The sequence below is a fragment of the Nymphaea colorata genome, chromosome 4, assembly GCF_008831285.2.
Source record: "Nymphaea colorata isolate Beijing-Zhang1983 chromosome 4, ASM883128v2, whole genome shotgun sequence".
Lineage (NCBI taxonomy): Eukaryota > Viridiplantae > Streptophyta > Magnoliopsida > Nymphaeales > Nymphaeaceae > Nymphaea > Nymphaea colorata.
This window is the reverse complement of record NC_045141.1, coordinates 17,816,455-17,834,141: the sequence shown is the minus strand read 5'-3', so window position 1 is coordinate 17,834,141 and position 17,687 is coordinate 17,816,455. Positions and strand designations below refer to the sequence as shown.

Below are 17,687 nucleotides of genomic sequence, written 5' to 3'. Positions count from 1 at the left end.
AATCTACTAGATGATGAGCTTTCAAACTTAAGTAAATATGCAAATTACAACCACATACCTGCCTTAGAATCTTAAGGAGCTTTCTTATATATATATGAATCCGCTCAAATGTCATTTCTTAAACCCGAATCTGGTTTCTTAATCAGTTATGATTATTTTTTTTGTCATATCTGACTTTTTAGAAACATTTGGTCTGATATTTGATCTAAATCAGTTATATTAACATCCATAATTTTTATTTGTGGGAAGAGACATATGGTCATCAAATTCCAGGCCTATGACATGCGTTTGATTATAGGTGGGTTAGTCTGTACACGATGATCTGAGCCATTTCTAGGCAGATCTCAGGTAGCTATATTTGCGTACAAAGGGCCAAACGCAGGAGCAGTCCCATAATTGGCGGTGGAACGAACGTACAGGCCAAAGCTGGTCATGGTTTGATTCCTAACTCTTTACAGGAAGTGGTCGCTCTCAAAGAGTCAAGACTCGGACATGCAACGCCCTCAAGTCACTTCAGCATTGCACCAGACAGCGACAACTCTCCGCAGAAGTTAAAAGAAGAAAAACGTAGCCCTCTTTCTCCGCAGAAGTTAAAAGAAGAAGAACGGCCCTCTTCTTGTCAGTAAAAATTTTTTAGAGCCATTCTTCCCCAGACTGTGATGGCCTGCAAATCCATCCTCATAAATTTTGGATGCATCTCAACACTTATCCGTCCCTTGTCCATCATCATCCAAGTAGCCCTAGTAGGTGCCAGATTAACCTGCAGGTTTATTTAAGAGAAAATCTCTCTCTCTCTCTTCTTCAAACTTTCCTATCCAGGAAAAAGTTTCCAGCAAACCTTTTTCCTACCATAGTGGTTGAGTGGAAGGGTCAGAACGGATTTGTTTTTCAAACATTTGAGTTATTGTAGAATGTGTCAAATTTTTCCGAAAAGATTTGAATCAAAGGGTATGGGGGTGCAGCAGCAGTTAAGAATTTCACCCATTCAGTACTATTAGCCTAAGAAATTTTGATCACAACTTAATATTATATTTGTTCCAACTGTTTTTAGAATGGATTGTTTGGCATCAAAGACACTTGTGAGTATTTCATAAATCTGCTACGAAGATTGAGTACATTCATGAAATAATACTAGTAGTGTTTCATAAATATGCTTGATTTTGCAGTAGGTGTGAGTATCTCATAAATATGTCCCAAACATTAGGCCAGATACATGGAACATTAGTTTTAGTGTTTTTGGAATCTAGGAGATACATATGAATATACTTCAATCTTTGAGCAGATACTTAAAGTGTTCTTGTTACCAAACGACCCCAAAGGTCTTTCAGCAAAATGAATTCCTACTTTTAAAAATATGTTACTTCATGCATGCTTATTATAGAGTGAATCGAAGAACCTAATTAATCCAAAGAGACGAACATTTTTGAGGCAGAAATAACGACTCAGGATACATAGAGACCCACATGATTGCCAAAAGGTAGGTGCATCTTCTAGCTCCCCATTTATGACATTTTTAGCTTTCTAGAAGATTTGCGTTGCTTATCTGGAAAGCTAACATTATTTTCTTGAAAAATATCATTTGGACATGCATGAGTCCAGGCACAGCCTTGGGGGTGCTTTCTTCCCCCTCTGACCTGTCCATTCTTCTTATTTCAACAGTAAGAACAAAGGTTCTGGGTCATTCATAAGCTGTGATCACTAGTTCTTTTGAGGATTTAGACTACAACTTCTAAACAAAACTGCATGAGCCTGTGTATATTATGGTTTTGCAGATTCCCGGATGCTGTCCGTGCTTATGATCACGGGTACCTTCACTACTTTGTATAGCTTAGATTTCATCCTCGATAAAGTATCTCCTGATCCCCTCATGACGCCGCAAAATTATAAACCTTGATTAATCAGCTAAACGTTGTTATGTCAAAAAGATATAATTTACTGTTTTCAGTTTTAACAACAATACATAATAGAATTGTTTAATTACGCGCTATCAGTAAAGAATAAGGCTGCTAGAACAGGCAATCTGTCATTGAAAATTTACAGACAAGTTGTTTAGCTTTGAAAGATTATTATCAAGTCATTGTTAAATAATTTATTGGAAAAATTGGTGCCACACTCTCTCACTTTCCCCCTCTCTACATCGTAATGCAAATCACGATCTTGGCAGCGGCGCTCAGACGTCGCAGTGATGTGTGCATAGAACTGTTGTCACCACATCCGCGTTTTTTCTTTTCTTTTTTGCTGCTGATCAATCATGCACCAATTACAGCTATAGTGTCATGATACTCCTCCTGTTTGAAAATCATAGTTCAACAAATTGCAAGAGATACGATACTTGTTCCTTTAATCTAATGACGTTTACGTGAAACTGCGGTCACATCCCCGATGTTGCCGCGATGAGGTATGATAAAATATGAACGATACAAAAAATACAGAGAAAATTAGCATGGCCCTATCTCAACTCTGCAAACGAAAGAGTACCACTGCAATTCATGATGCTCTTTTTTCTTCTAAGAATAGTCATTGGATAAAGATCATGTAATCAGACAAAAACAAATGTATCAGGAGATCTACAATTTTCACAACTAATGGCACTTTGATATACGGCCACCACCTGTCTCCAGTAGGTGCTAAGAAAGGAATCTAGAGGGCAACAAATTGAAGACATGACTTGGTCAGGTTTCAATCCTGCGATCTTTTTCCTTTCTGTTTTTTCTTGGCGAAGCGGCGGACTCGACCATTGATAATGGCGATGTCTCGATGAGACCATGGAAGGATAAAGATGTCGCATTGCTCCAAATTTTTCAGGTCAGTTCGTCGACTGAGACGAGGCCTTCCTAAGCCAACAGAAACTCTGGCCACCTAGCTAGAAGATTATAATCACCAAGCCCTGAAGAAAGTCAAGAATCCGATGTGCTGTTTTGCTGCCACTGTCTGAATGGGGGACATCTGCCTAACTCTGATATTCGCTTAGACTTCCGTTCATTGATAGATTAATTAAATATTCAGGTGTTTATCATCGGCTTACATCTAGGGATTTGCAAATCTCCTGCAAACGACAGATTACATCATATGCTTTCCTTGTTACGAAACTTTACTTCATCTTCTTGAGAGTTGATACCCACAAGGAATCTTGTTACCAGAAGCGTTGCTTCACACGCAGACACACACACACACACACAGGAACTAATATCTCCCCAAAGTACTATCGTCAGAGAGAACATGATATGATCTCACGCCAGAGAACAAAATAGAACCACTTAAAATACATGCTGAATGAGTTTGTGTGTGTATATATATATATATATATATATATTGCTGTTCAATTCTGAAAGCCACACTTACAGCACATACACAGCAGACGAGAACATGCATAATGGCCTACATGCTAATAGTTAATTAAGCTCGCTACGGGTCCAACACAACACCATGGAAAATTTTAAAATAACAACAAAAATATGTGTTTTAATTGTCATCCCAAATTAAATATAATTTGGTCTTATTCGCCCATTTAGATTTCAATTGGGGACCGAACAAGTGGGTTTTCATTCGACATCCTACTCATGAATATTTTACTTAGTTTATTGTTTTCTGCTTATCTAAATTATGTCAATCTTTGGACCATTTTATTTTATTCTTTCCACTTGTCCGAAAAATATTCCAAATATTAAATTCCCTCATCTTGCAGAAACGAGAGTTTCTAGGCCCATTAAGTGGCCTCATTTTTAAAACAATTTTGATACAGAATATAAAAATGAATAAGTGAATCGCTAAGTTCAAAGTCAAGGTTTTCTTAAATATTAATTATGACACCTTAAATACATCTTTCATAAATTTCAAGTCCAATCACATCTTTGCATTTTCCTGATAACTTCTTTTTTTAATAGAAAGCAAACCCTTCAAGCATTACGCCACAGAGTCTAAGGACTTGATCGCTAAGGCCTTAAGTTAACACCCGTTGTATATCACATGGTCTTTGTTAGGTACTAAATCCCGATTTAACAAAGCTTAGAGGAAAATTTTTCTTGTTCCAGGAGAGACGCACTTTCTCTACTTGGAAGATATTTGTCGATGATTTACTGTTCATGTAGATGTAAGCAGATCATATAATCTACCAAATCACATTAAATTATGTTATCATCAACTTGCGATAAAAAATAAAGAGATCAGCAGTCACGATAATCATGGTCACTAAGGATAATGACATCTAAGCCTCTATTTAGGTGAACAAGGCTTTCGTTGGCAATAAGTCTCGTAAGTGGGGATGTCAATATATCTGATTTGAATCGGATATCTGGTCGATCTGATATGAAAACATTGGATATGGAAAAAAATTTAATATCCGATTAAGAAATCGGATCAGATTCAGATTTAATAAATGGCATCCGATCGGATTTGGATACGAATTCAGATCGGATTCATTTTTAGGCAAATATCATATATCTTATGCTATTAAATTTTGAAAATTGGCAAAATCTGGTTCAAATTTTGGATTCGGATTGTAAAATTGGATTTTGGATTTTGGATTTGGATTCAGATATGATTTTTCTTCATTCAAATCCGAATATATGAAGATATATCTGATCCGAATCTTATCCGTTGACATCCCTACTCGTAAGAAGGGTACTTCTTCATGAGTTTGAGAACCAAAAGCGAACTATATAGGGATCCATTCATTTCAGTCCCATTCCTGAGGCGAATGTCTAACACTACCAAAAAAACATGTATTTCCTGACTATGAAAGAATAAGTGTCTGTAAAGATCTCGTCAGTAAAAATTTTACAGCTTTAGTGACGAGTTCTTTCACCATAAAAGGTTAATTTTTACTGACGTATTGTTGAAACATTAGTAGAAGTATCATTGTCAAGACATCGACACTATGTTTACTGACGTTCACGATACAACCTTAGTGAAGCCAATAGTGACATTTTGCTTATTTTTATTGACATTTTTTGCCTGTTAGTAGAAACCACTTTTTGTGTAGTGCAAATAGTCTCACATTATCTTCTGCGGCTAAGAGCAAATGAATTTATGCAAGGTAGGGGATCAGGTAGATAATGTTTATCCAATTCCAAACCAGAATATGAATCCGATCGACTAATATATAAGCCAGTAAAATAGAATTAGATCAACCTGAATGCATATCAAGATACAGATTTCGAGCTGATCAGGCTTTGTTTTCGTTTCAGAAAATCACATTAAAATCTAAATTCAAAGACAACACGATCAGTTTAACTAAGTTAAACAGCATTTTAAAGGTTAACAGTTAATTCAGATATAGTCCATTACTTGGTCCAAATCCAAATTCAAGTAGTCAGATTCAATAAGAAATTTTACATTCTATTGGTGATCAGACGTGGATACGTATATAAGTTTTCCTTACTGATCAATCTAAATAGATGTCAGGCTTCCGTGGAGTTGGAATCCAACTACACGTAAAAATTCAGATATAGTTTTATGAATTCCGATAGTCGATTGTGATAATAGATATATCTGATATGAATCCAGTACCTTAGTAAGTTGCCGAACAAGAAAAGCCTTATATATATGGATGTCAGTATACTCTTGTCAGTATAGTAATCAACATCCAACGTGCATTATCCAATTAAATTTTAATATAAACATGCATTTTGCATGTGCAACATAGGCATGTGTTCATGCATAACAGGACAGTGGCTCTTGCAAGGGGGTGACAAGAAAAAGGATCCTCGCTTTGCATAGGAAAACAATTTGGATTGCATGATTACTAACTTGTTTCAGATTCTCTAGGTGAAAACATAGCCATAAAAAACGCGTTTTTTCGAAAAAAAACACGATTAATTAAATTGTCGTTTAAAACTTTAAACACACTTTTTTTTTAAAGAATAAACAAAAAAACGCATTAAAAAACATGTTTTTTTCACATTTTTTAGTGCCAAACAGTTTTTTTTATTTGTTGCAAATCTACTTTTTTTTTATGTTTGTGTTATTAGTTTATCGCTTATTTTTTTTTTCTCCCATTTTTATTTTTATTTTTTTTAAAAAAATTACTGTATTTTTTTTTGTTTTTTTCAAGCTCGCCGTATTATACATAAGAAAACCTCACCATTTAAAACTTGAAAACTTATTTGTGACAATGGGTAAAAATATCTTTCTTTACTTTAAAAAGGGAACCGAAGATTTGATCAGAAGGCAAGAGGAAATTGAGTACAATTAGCTTTAAACGGGACGCGGACGGACACAATGCAACACAAAGTAAGAAGAGGAGAAATACTGAACGGACACAATGCAACACAAAGTAAGAAGAGGAGAAATACTGAACGGACACAATGCAACATAAAGTAAGAAGAGGAGAAATAATGGCAAGAACGAGCACAATGGTACTGCATTAAAAAGACAAAAGAGTTGGTAAAAAAGAGCAGTTCGAGTGAGCGAGAGAGTATTCCCATCGCTCAAGTAAAGGCCGAAGCCTCTTCCTTTTCCTCATCCCTCGGGATTTAGGGCTCTCTTTATGCTTCAATTTGCATACTAAAAATATTTTTGGTGATTTTCTCAACATGGTTCATGCTTGTGGTGTTGAAAAACGCCTAATTTTCACCTCACTACCTGGGGCTGGGGATAACATTACTAAGTGGACGCATTTAAAGAGAGCAATTCCTTGCACATGGGTAGGTCGGTTCATTTAAAGGCTTCACAGAGTTTTCCTTAGGTTGAACCACGGGGACAGACCTTGATGATGACCGACCAAAATGCTATGCTTTGATATTCAAGCAATAAACAACTAAAACCGGGTTAAATATGCACATCATGAATTTACGGATCCCATATGTTAAAAAAAAAAGAAGAAAGGACATCTAGACCTTGCTTTTGCCTGGCTGAGGAAATTTTATTTATTTTTAAAAATATAGATATTTCCATGAAGAAAACTACTCTGTTGAATAATATCCAAGTAAACCTCACCATTAAAAAAATCCAAAAACGATATAACATAAAACAATACAGACAACCCAGATTCTGCTCATCTTGAGAGTGGACATTAGACTTGATTCGATCTCCAGTTGTTTACCACTCTCCTGATCAGTAATGTGCACGCCTAAAGGATAGTACACTGCCTCCTGCACACTCTTTTTTTTAAAAACCAAAGCACTCCAAAAAAGTTCGAAATCATACTAACAAATTCATCAATCAACAATTTGAATTCACAGAAGTTCATGATGGTGTTTGTTTGAAAGTTATCACACTAACTTCTCTCCTTCCAACTTCAATTTTCCTCTACATTAATATTTACAGAGAAGCTCAGACTTGCCGAGATCCTCCATGAAAGCTAGTGCAGAACATGTACTATATGCTTGATTTTTCTAGTTCCGGACTTCGTCAATCAAGTTTCATGAACTCATGAGCCATATGTATAGCATAGGGAAACTAAGTTATCAACCTTCCTATTTTATAAGGCTCATAAGGTAAGCTAGATACTATGTAGATATGATATGTGAATTCAAGTATATGCAGGAGATGTTGTCGAACGTTCGGACCAAAAAAACTGTTTCGGGTCTTTCTTCATTGGGGTTTTGCGTCGGCATCAACAATGACAGTAGTTATGTGAATCAAACTTGAAATGTAGTGCAGAAACATAACACTTATAGGAATCAAACTAGAGACCTATCTTTTCAAAATGCCTTATCCCCACAAGCTACTGGAATCCCTTTTTAATGTGGGTCCACTTCCCTTGTGTAGCACATTGATGGACCCTGAACATAACTATATCTTTGCACTAGGGACCCAGTTCGCACATGCACACATGACAAGGGAGAAGTTGCAACGAAAGAAAGTTCTAAATCTGCTATGAATGATAAGCCAATATTATTTAGAAAAAAAAAGGAATTACTTTTCATCGGTAGGATCCTATATGTCCTAAAAAAGTGTTTTGGATTTGGATTAAAGTGTTTCAAAACATATCTGGTCGAAGTGATAGGCGTGTTAACAATGCATGGTTAGTTTGGTTCTCGTGGGTGCTACTCCTTTAAACTTTAAGGGGTAGTAAGCATGTCATCATAATTATAAGTCCAACGAAGTTCCGAAGCAGCCTTAAACCATGAGGGCAGGGAGAAGGGGGAGGGCCTTGGCCCTTCTTTCAGGTAGCTTCCACTCTTCTTTCAGGTAGCTTCTACACATCAAAAGACATATTTAAAAGTGTCTTAAAACATAGAAACACCAATGGCTCAAGATACCTAAAAAGCTGAACCACCGATCACACCAAACATACACCACGCTCTCGCATTTGAGCGCTCTTGGAGATCCATTTACATGGGGTTGTGTTTGTTTTATCGTGAATTTGAGATCCACGGTGATCTAATATCCTAAGATCTTAGATTTATGGATTTAAGATCACCCCTCCTCAATCTAACCTTAAATTCATGGTTTTTAACATGTGGCATGAATTGATAATCTATGTCTCTCAATTTATTTAAACGAATGATATTTCAAAACACACCTTTTTATGAGTCTCGGATCATAAGACGAATGATAAGAGTCACGATGATCTCACAGTATCAATAGGCTCTGTTTGAAGTTTGAATCCCCTTCTACCGAGATCCAAGTGGAGCTGGCCAATTTGCAGCCTTTATACCTGAGAGGTCATCGTCACTCATTACCGCCCATTACGTGCTGCTGCTACTCCTGCCGCCGCCACCACCACCACCTCCACCATTGCCGCTGGCTCCAGCCAAAGCTACCACCGCCACCTTCACGCTGTCATCATCTATCACCAATCACCGACACTCGAGAGAGCAGAACCCACCTCCTAATTCCCGACATGCATTCATTACTTACTGGGTCCATCTTCTTCTCAAGTTGGAAGTTTTTGAATGATGAAAAGAGCAAAACCTTTTGTCAATCGACCACAGATATTCTACAGGAATCTGTTTCTTTCTCTTTCTTTTAGGAACAGCTTCTGCTGGTTTGGTTGGAGTTGCTAAGTGATGGAATGCTTTCATGCGTTGATAGCTCATCAAAGTTGCAGGCGGGCGGGAAAACCATCCTCAGTGATGATCACGATGAAGAGGATGTGTTTTGAAAAGAACGTGGGAGACATTCTGCTCTGCTTTTTCATATGTACTTGCACTCACGTTCTGGAATATACACCTTTCTGCAGCATTTGAGCTTAAGTCTACGTCTGAACCACATTTTCTTCCACCATTCAAACAACTTTTAAATGAAATAGATCGACTCAACATAGTTCTTTTACAGCTAAAGTCATGCTTTTTCACCAATGTTACACAAAATTAGTCTTTCAAAAAAAACTTGTTCTATACATTAAAAATGGACCTTGTTGAATCGACCAATATATTTTTCTCCTTTGTTTTTGGAAGTATTTGCTATCATCCGGTCTATACACGTAATAAATTTTAGCAGAAAGAAAAAAAAAATCATGAAGTAGTCCACGTTTCTCTCCTTATCCAAACGCGAACTCGGTCCACTGGTTTAGCTGGCCAACTTTTTTTGGCGCAAGCATCGGCAGCAGACAACCAAGCGCATCTTTCAACCTACGTAGGAAGAAAAAGATGGCAAACTTCATATTTTGTTCACATGCCCAAATATGCGAATCCCCATTTCATTCCATAAAATTTCATTTTATATTTATCTTTCCCAAGCAAGTTTGAAAAATTGGAAGCTTCTCTCTCTCATATATATATATATATATATATATATATATATATATATATATATATATATATATATATATGTCAACCATACTTTGTGAAGATCACTACGGCCCACGGTTGCCCGATAAGGCATTTGAAGGGTGAGAGAGCACCTGACCTGTTTGCCATGTATCAATGGACAGCAATCAAACGCCCTTTGAACGACGACCATTTATACATAAAAATAAATAAAATAAAAATTATAGATGAACCGTGAATTTGCTGCAAAACTTTGAAGCTTCCTACAACCCAAAAACCAGCTTATTCCACGAGAAGCTTATACGTAACAAAATAATTAGTTCACTTATTTAGCGTTTTAAAAAGGAATATAACTGGACATACATAGGCTCATGTATACGCAAAAATAACTAATGCTTTTTTTTTTTTTTTTGGGTTTCAAGTCAATCATCAAAAGGTCAATAAAACCAACTCATTGTCTCAGTCAAACACTTTACACCTACCAAATGTCATCAAGAAATGTCTTTCTTCCAGCGAGAAGGAAGTGAATCAGGAAGCAGGGAACCTACGTTCATTTAATTTAAGGCTTTACTATCACGATATTTTGGCGAGTAAAAGGCCGATACTAGAATTTCACGTCGGGGTTCTTCCAAAATATCGTCACTATTCTTGACACAGCTCTAGGGAGCTATATTTCCATCCAACCCCCATCTAATTCGGCGAACTGACACCAAGGGGCGACTAGGCTTTGACTCTTTTGCTCATTAACTCTGGCAAGGCAAAAGACAAGTTGAGCTTCTCAAGGCAGTTTTGAATTTCAAGGAGGCACTACTTTCCGGAGACCCTTAAGGCTTTGACAATGCAGGGCCCTTTTCGTCCTTGACCGTGAGCTCCCGGGGTTAAGTTTAACGACTCCTTACTTTATTATTTTCTTGTTAATGTCCTTTCTCCTTTTTCAAAATTTTTTCCATTTATGCGAATAAAAAAATAAAATTAATTTGTGAACGTTGACTTTTTTTTTATAAAACCTCAATTGTCTTTTTTCATATGTTTTTGATGTAGAAAATGTATATATATGTGTGTGCATCTAAAATCAAATAAACGATGGGTTTATTTATCCTTGAATAAGATCCAATAATATTTTATTTGGATTCGATTTTCCAAACTCTTGATACTTATTTGTATTCGAGATTTCAAACTGAAGGGGAATCGGATTTTTTAAGCCAAGTTTAGATCCGATTAGCTTGAAATCTGGATTTAACTTGCATTTAAGCCTTAGTTGTGCTGAACTCCTCTTAATTTCCAAACTCGGATTCAGAAGCAAAACCCATATTGAGCTGCGGATCCAGTACTTGCAGTGGATCCAACTGATCGGATCCCATCTCCGTCAGAAGCCTTTTCTTTTTCTTACCTGATCCATTTGAAAATTTGCAAAGTCAAAGGTCAACACCGTCCTTTCCTGGACTTCAGTGCCACGTTCAAAACACTGTTACTTGTGTCAATTTATTGGATCAAAAGCGTTGACCGGAAATCACGCGTAATTTCTTGTAAAATAAAGACGTTAGTATTTATTTAAAACAACAATTCCGAGATTACCCTCACTCGGATCTCAGAACCCCTTTTTCTTTGCCATTATCATTAATTAACTTGAGTTTTGGAAATTAGAAAGATATCAGAAAGATTATCGAAAACACGCTCAATCTCTGAAGATATTAGAAGAACCTCACAAATGTTTGAGTATTTTATATTACCCGCTTGAGTGAGTTAAACATAAAAGATCTGTCAGATGAAAATGTCTTCAAAATTCAGCGGCTCCTCGTTATATTAAAAGAAGAACAGGTGCCTTTTTTTTTTTTTTTTTGGAAGAATAGATTTCTCCTCAAAACTCGCTCTCTGTTTCTCTATGATACAAACGATAGCAAAATGGATCTAAATTTGTTTCAAGTCATATCTTTTTTTATCTTTCCTTTAATATAATCTGCTATTTCACTTGTATGTGTTTTCAATGTTGCAAATATGATCTTTAAAAATTAGTGCTTTGGAAGTCTTCACATAAAACTCTAATAGATTTGACATGAAAATGGATCCAATTTTTCCTCCAAAAAAGGTTACTCAGGATCAGGAACCTGTTCTGACAACTTCGGTGTCCATGACCCAATTTTAGCGGCACGACAAGGGAGAGAGGGAGACCGAAGTGGGCTCGATTGACGCACCACACTAAGCTTTCTTCAACCATTGTCATTGTCTGCCAATACACAGACAGAAGCTCTGTCTCTCTCACTCTCTCTCTCTCTCTATCCAATAAAAGCACAAACTTTTCACTTCTACTTTCTCTAGGCTTCTATCTTATCCTCGCCGTTGTTTTCTTTTTTTTTTTTTTCTCAGTATCCATTTCCTTTGACAGAACAAGGGAGAAGGATAAATATTCCTTGGGGAGTTTTTGTTAATATTTTTTTCACATTCATGGGCCACTTTGGTTCGCATTAATGACGTTAGACCATATGTATGTGCGTTTCCAGATGCAATAACAAACTTGAAAGGAATCTGGCGGGTAGATCAATTTCTCAATAATTAAATGATCATTAAGAAGTTGCTGCAATCTTCAGTGCCCCCTCTTTTGAATCATGGGTAATCTGTATTTCATTTATTTATTTCTGCCTAAGATTTATGCTGAGTTCTTCAGCGTATGTTTATTCCCCTTCCTTTTCTTTTCTACCTGGTGCAATGACAGATTTTCTTCTATGCCCAAGATGGGTTCTTGTTTTACCATCATTGACCTGCAGGTTTCCCTTTCTGCTATAAGTTGGCATGGGAAGGGTGTCTCCCTCATCGTGCCTTTAATGCACACCCTCACTCTCTGTGAGTTGGTGGGATCATCAATGCTTTTCATTTGGGCTCAACAAACAAAATATGGGTTACCCTCTTCTTCTTCTTCTTCTTCTTCTTCTCTGTGGTGGTGATTCTTGTGGAAGACTCAGAGATCCAAGGTGAGAGAAATTCACATTTTCTCAGTTTCAGTTTAGTTTTCTCTTCAGGCCATTTCTTCTGGTAGATGCTTGTTTATCAAAGGAGAAGATGAGCTGGGTGTTGAATGGAAGCAGGAGAAATGAGAGTTCTTATCCTTCCCCATTTATGCAATACTTTCTTGGCCCTCCCCCCCCTTCTCCACCGCCGCGCTATGACCAAAGCTTTGAGAACAAGATCAGTCCTAGCATCTTGCTGATCATAATAATTCTGGCCGTCATATTCTTCATCTCCGGTCTGCTTCACCTTCTTGTTAGATTCCTTATTAGGCCTTCGAGGAGGGACTCCAATGACATGGACAATGTGACCGTCTTACAAGGGCAGCTGCAGCAGCTCTTCCATCTTCATGATGCAGGGGTGGACCAGTCTTACATCGACACCCTCCCTGTGTTCCTCTACAAGTCCATCATCGGAGCTAAGAACCCATTCGATTGTGCCGTCTGCCTCTGCGAATTTGAGCCAGACGACAAGCTTAGGCTGCTGCCCAAGTGCAGCCATGCATTCCATCTAGAGTGTATAGATACATGGTTGCTCTCACATTCAACATGCCCGCTGTGCAGAGGGAGTCTCCTCCCTGACTTTCCGTCAAACACTTGCTCGCCGGTCGTCCTGGTTCTTGAATCCGGCAGCGAAAGCTCCCGGGAGATCGTCGACAGAGACTTCCGGGACTCTCTTTCTGCTGCCCCGACGAATTTGGCATCCGAAGACGGCTTCCCGCCTGCCCTCGTCGAGAATTCGCAGAAACCAGTTGATAATCCGGCGAGGGAGGAGGCGAAAGTGGTGCCGGTGAAGCTGGGTAAGCTGAGGAACACAGATGCCGTTGGTGGTACCGTTGCTGGGGACGTCTCTGCCAGGGGCATAGGCGCAGGGGAGAGCAGCAGCAGCATCAGTAATGTGGACTCCAGGAGATGTTACTCAATGGGTTCTTTTGAGTATGTCTTGGATGAAGCCTCTCTCCTGCAAGTACCCATTGTTCCAGTGAAAAGGAAAAGACCCACAACGACGGCACCTTTGCCTTTGGTGCCGGGCCACAGGCCTACCGTCTCCATGTGTGACTTCTCAAAGAATTCACAGCCTAGAAAGGAAGGATTTCGAATTGCAGACTGCCATGGAGGCAGCTCGGCGGTGATTCGGGAGGACAAAAAGGAAAGCTTTTCGGTTTCAAAGATCTGGCTCCGAACAAAGAAGGACAAGCCGTCTTCCTCCACAGATCCATCCAGAAGGGCGTTCTCCTTCCGGCTGCCGATGCAGAGGGTGGATGATGCGAAGCTGAAGCAGAGCAGCAGCCAGAGGACTACCGTGTCTGAGATTGAGGTTGAAGGATGGATGAACCATGGTGATGCTTGTTCGTTGCCTAGAAGTAGTGTATGTGGTGTGGATGAAGAGAGCTGCAGTTTCTACAGTGTAGAGTCTCAAATCAGCTCAACGCCATCCTTTGCCAAGCGAACACTCAATTGGATTGTTGGGAAGCAGAACAGAGTGATGCATTCAGCTCCAATCCCCCCTGTTTGAGAGCACTTTTTGTCTGTGAAACATTCCTCTCATCCGATTCTTGTCAGCAAAAATCGCAAAAAGAAAAGGGAAACAAAGAACACCCGAATACAGATTTGTTATTTTTTGTATAATTTTTATCTGGTCAATAGAGATTTCTCATTTCTTCTCCTGAAAGTGTTTGATTGATTGTTCGTTTCTTTTTGAAATTTGAATACTGATTGTTTTCTCTTGGGGCAGGGCAGCTTTTATTGAATTATAAATGTTTTTAAAGGCCAGTGTGTCAACAGGCTGTTTGGAGTTATTTCTTCAGCCTCCTCTTTCCAAGTACAGATGGGATATTAGAACGCTTTGTTTTTCATGAAGCATGTTAAAAAGGGGTTGCTCTGTTCTTTTTTATTTATTCCTCTACTTGTTCTCTGAATCTGCTTCTGCCTTTTCATTAAAATCTTTTCTTGGTTGCTTCGGCTCACGAGGGATGCAGTTGGGGACAGTGCGGTGGGTGTGATCTCACCCACTTCCATCTTCTTTGCATTTAAAACTCTTTAAAAAAAAAAGGAAAAGGCGTTCTTAACGATATAACCTTGTGACAAACAAGAAGAAAAGAAAAATGAAAACCTTTGTTTTACTTTTACAGGACATAAAACTTTTGATAGAATAATGATTGCTTGTTGATTCTATGTTTCTGATCCATGTAATCGAGCATGAATCGCTAAAAAGATTATTATAATAATACATGGAATTTTTCTCCCTGTTTTCTTGTGGGGCCTCACGTGCCATTCAAACACGTAACTATTAATCCCCGCCAAAAAAAATTAATCCCCAGGATAATTTTTCCCATTCCAATTTTGGATCTACGTCTTCTCATACACAGAGGAAAGGGATAATCTTGAATTATTTCGTTCCCCTTTAGGCTTCATATTTCCAACACTAGGAACAGATCAAAAGCGCATATTATTACTGTTTCATGAATTTACCCAAAAAAAAAAGGTAGAATCATGTAATGCATGAGTGTTTTATTAATCTACCTCGAGGCAGATTCATGGAACAGTGACATTATGTTATTATTGTTAAACTACTCTATAGGTTGACGGACGACACAAATCTTTTCAAATCGAACCACTTTATATCTTTCCCAATTCCCGGGAAAAATGGTAGTGATTATCACTGTTGATCTCTGGAAGGAAATGCTTAAGAAGATACTAATTGAGCAGTTGGAGGGTGGTTGTGACTGGATTTTAGCTAGTTATTATGGCTGGTGTTGGTTGATGCATAATGTCCCTGAACGCAAGGTAAAGGGACTTGTGTACAAATCCTGATGTAATTGTTGTTACGTTCTAGTGTGCATCTCTTTTAATCCGTAATATGTTTTGAAGTAAGCTATGTGAACTTTGAAGGAGGTGGGTACAGGGGCAGTGGCATTGAACCTCTCACCTTTAAAGGGAAAAAAAGATTTGAATGCAAGGTATGCACTATTAACTTGTTAAATATGAAGCAGGATTCAAATGGATTCCATTTTCAGATTAGTTGTTCTCAAACCACACGATTTAAGTTCTTGTTCGATAAAACATGATATGATTATGGATGTTATTCGTAAATCAAACAGATGACAGTTCTATTACGTTTTCTAAAACAAAATCATGACGGTCTGGAAATATGAATCTTCATGTGTTCCAAGAACATAATATTCTTTTTATCACTGATTGGTTCTGCTCGACGTACAAAAATGTTCATTTGCAAGAGTAAAGTGGGCTTCATTAGCAAATTTAGCTGAGCTCACCCTCATGTTAACGAACCGAGTCGTAAGAAGAGCTGCCAAACTTGCACAGGCTCGTTAAGCGGATTAGCAGCGCAAAGAAATGTTCATAAACAGGTTTTCATCCTTAATTGAGTGAGATTAGATAAAGACTGTCCACCGTTCGTTTGGTAGCCATATTCAATCAAAAGTAGCCTGAGGTCAACTACTATGCGTGTGTCTCATGCAAGTATGGACTTAAGAAGATAAAGTCAACATTTTGTGGGATAAAGAGTCATGAGTGTAGAGACTTTTCTTTGTGGGAGGAAGATGTTGTGTATCCATGTGATATCTCTCAACCACCTTGATGTGAGCTTCTTAAACCTAACTCTACATTTTTTTCCTTTTAGTCAAAAAAGTTCAGAGAATTAGGTTAAACAACGTAGCACATATCTCAGTCTCATGATGCTTTAAATGTTCCTATAGACTCCAATCAGATTTATATCGTAGAACCGACGATTATTCCGGTCCGACTGGATTAAGATCCGGCGATTATGCGTAAATCAACCGGCCGGATTCTTGATCAAATCCACTGTTCAGATCCAACTTTTGTTCTGGAGAACTACTAAATGGACCACTGGTCGATTCAAATTGTGTCGAGATTTTGTGGATCTTGTCCTGACCTGCAAAAACTGGTGCAAGTCCTGCAAGCAGTGGAGGCACTTAAATTTGGCAGTACCAAGATGGCAACATCAAGTCAATGCGACATTCATCTATGATTTTAAACCATTCTATAATCTTCAGCGGGAGTTGGGTGATAATGCCACTGTTCTTTCTCTACACCACTTTATAAGTATGACCCTTAGTGAATGCACGCTTAATGGGGTCTACAGAGGAGTTGGCCCACAAATTGCCTGCACTGCTTTCTGTCACATTTCTGAGATTCATGACACTGTATGGGCCATGTGCGTCGATCATTGAGAATTTTAAATTCTCCCAAGTTTTTCCTTTTTCAAGATGTCCAAACAATAATGCAAAGTTAGGTGCATTAATAAATACCAGTAGTTGTAGTTTGGCAGTTTATATATGTTATTCAGGCCTTCCTGCATGCACGATCTCGGACATGCATGGTCAGTATTTGAAGATGTATTGCTCTTAATTACATGTTTATAACAAGACAATGCAACCCAGATAAAATATAATGTTTTTTCAATATATCACCTGTCTTTATGTGATGAAAGTAGTTTTCTGGGAGTTCTTCTAATAACACTAGTCTTTTTTTTTTTAATTTCTGGGAGTTTTATATCACCAGTGGGCGACAAAGTGCCCCGAGCCAATGCGATTTCTTCAAGTTAAACATAAAAGAAGATCTTAGGGCAGATATTGCACTGTTCATCTCTTTAATTTGAAATTCCTAAGTCCAATATACGTGGAGTCCTTGCATGGGCGCATACTTTTATAAGATTTCCTTGACTGATGCGATGAAATGTGATGGTACTACTAGAACTCAAAAGCCTATGGTCTCTATGCTACATAATGTGGTAGGGTTTCATTTTTTTGTGTTAGGTGCAACTGTAGTTGGATTGGCATGCATTAGAAAGTAGCAAAAAGCTTCTGCCTTCATGAAACTTTATCATTTAATTAATTGGTCTTCTGCGTCGGCATCAGTCACCAAACATTACTTGTTCGGCACCTAAAGAAATCATGCTTCAAGTGCCCCGGAATCTCACAGAAAATTTTGGTTGTGTTCTATCAGTAGCTGCCAAAAACAGGTGCAGATACCGCGGGCCGAATAAATTAAA

At 38.1% G+C, this 17,687-nt stretch overlaps 1 protein-coding gene across 1 annotated transcript; it reads left to right on the top strand.

Moving 5' to 3' along the window:
- The first annotated feature begins 12,255 nt into the window (after positions 1–12,255).
- LOC116252296 (putative RING-H2 finger protein ATL49) lies at positions 12,256–14,320 on the top strand. The gene has a single exon (XM_031626456.2). The coding sequence runs from the start codon at positions 12,711–12,713 to the stop codon at positions 14,169–14,171; it is 1,461 nt and encodes a 486-aa protein (XP_031482316.1). The 5' UTR covers positions 12,256–12,710; the 3' UTR covers positions 14,172–14,320.
- The last annotated feature ends 3,367 nt before the right edge of the window (positions 14,321–17,687 follow it).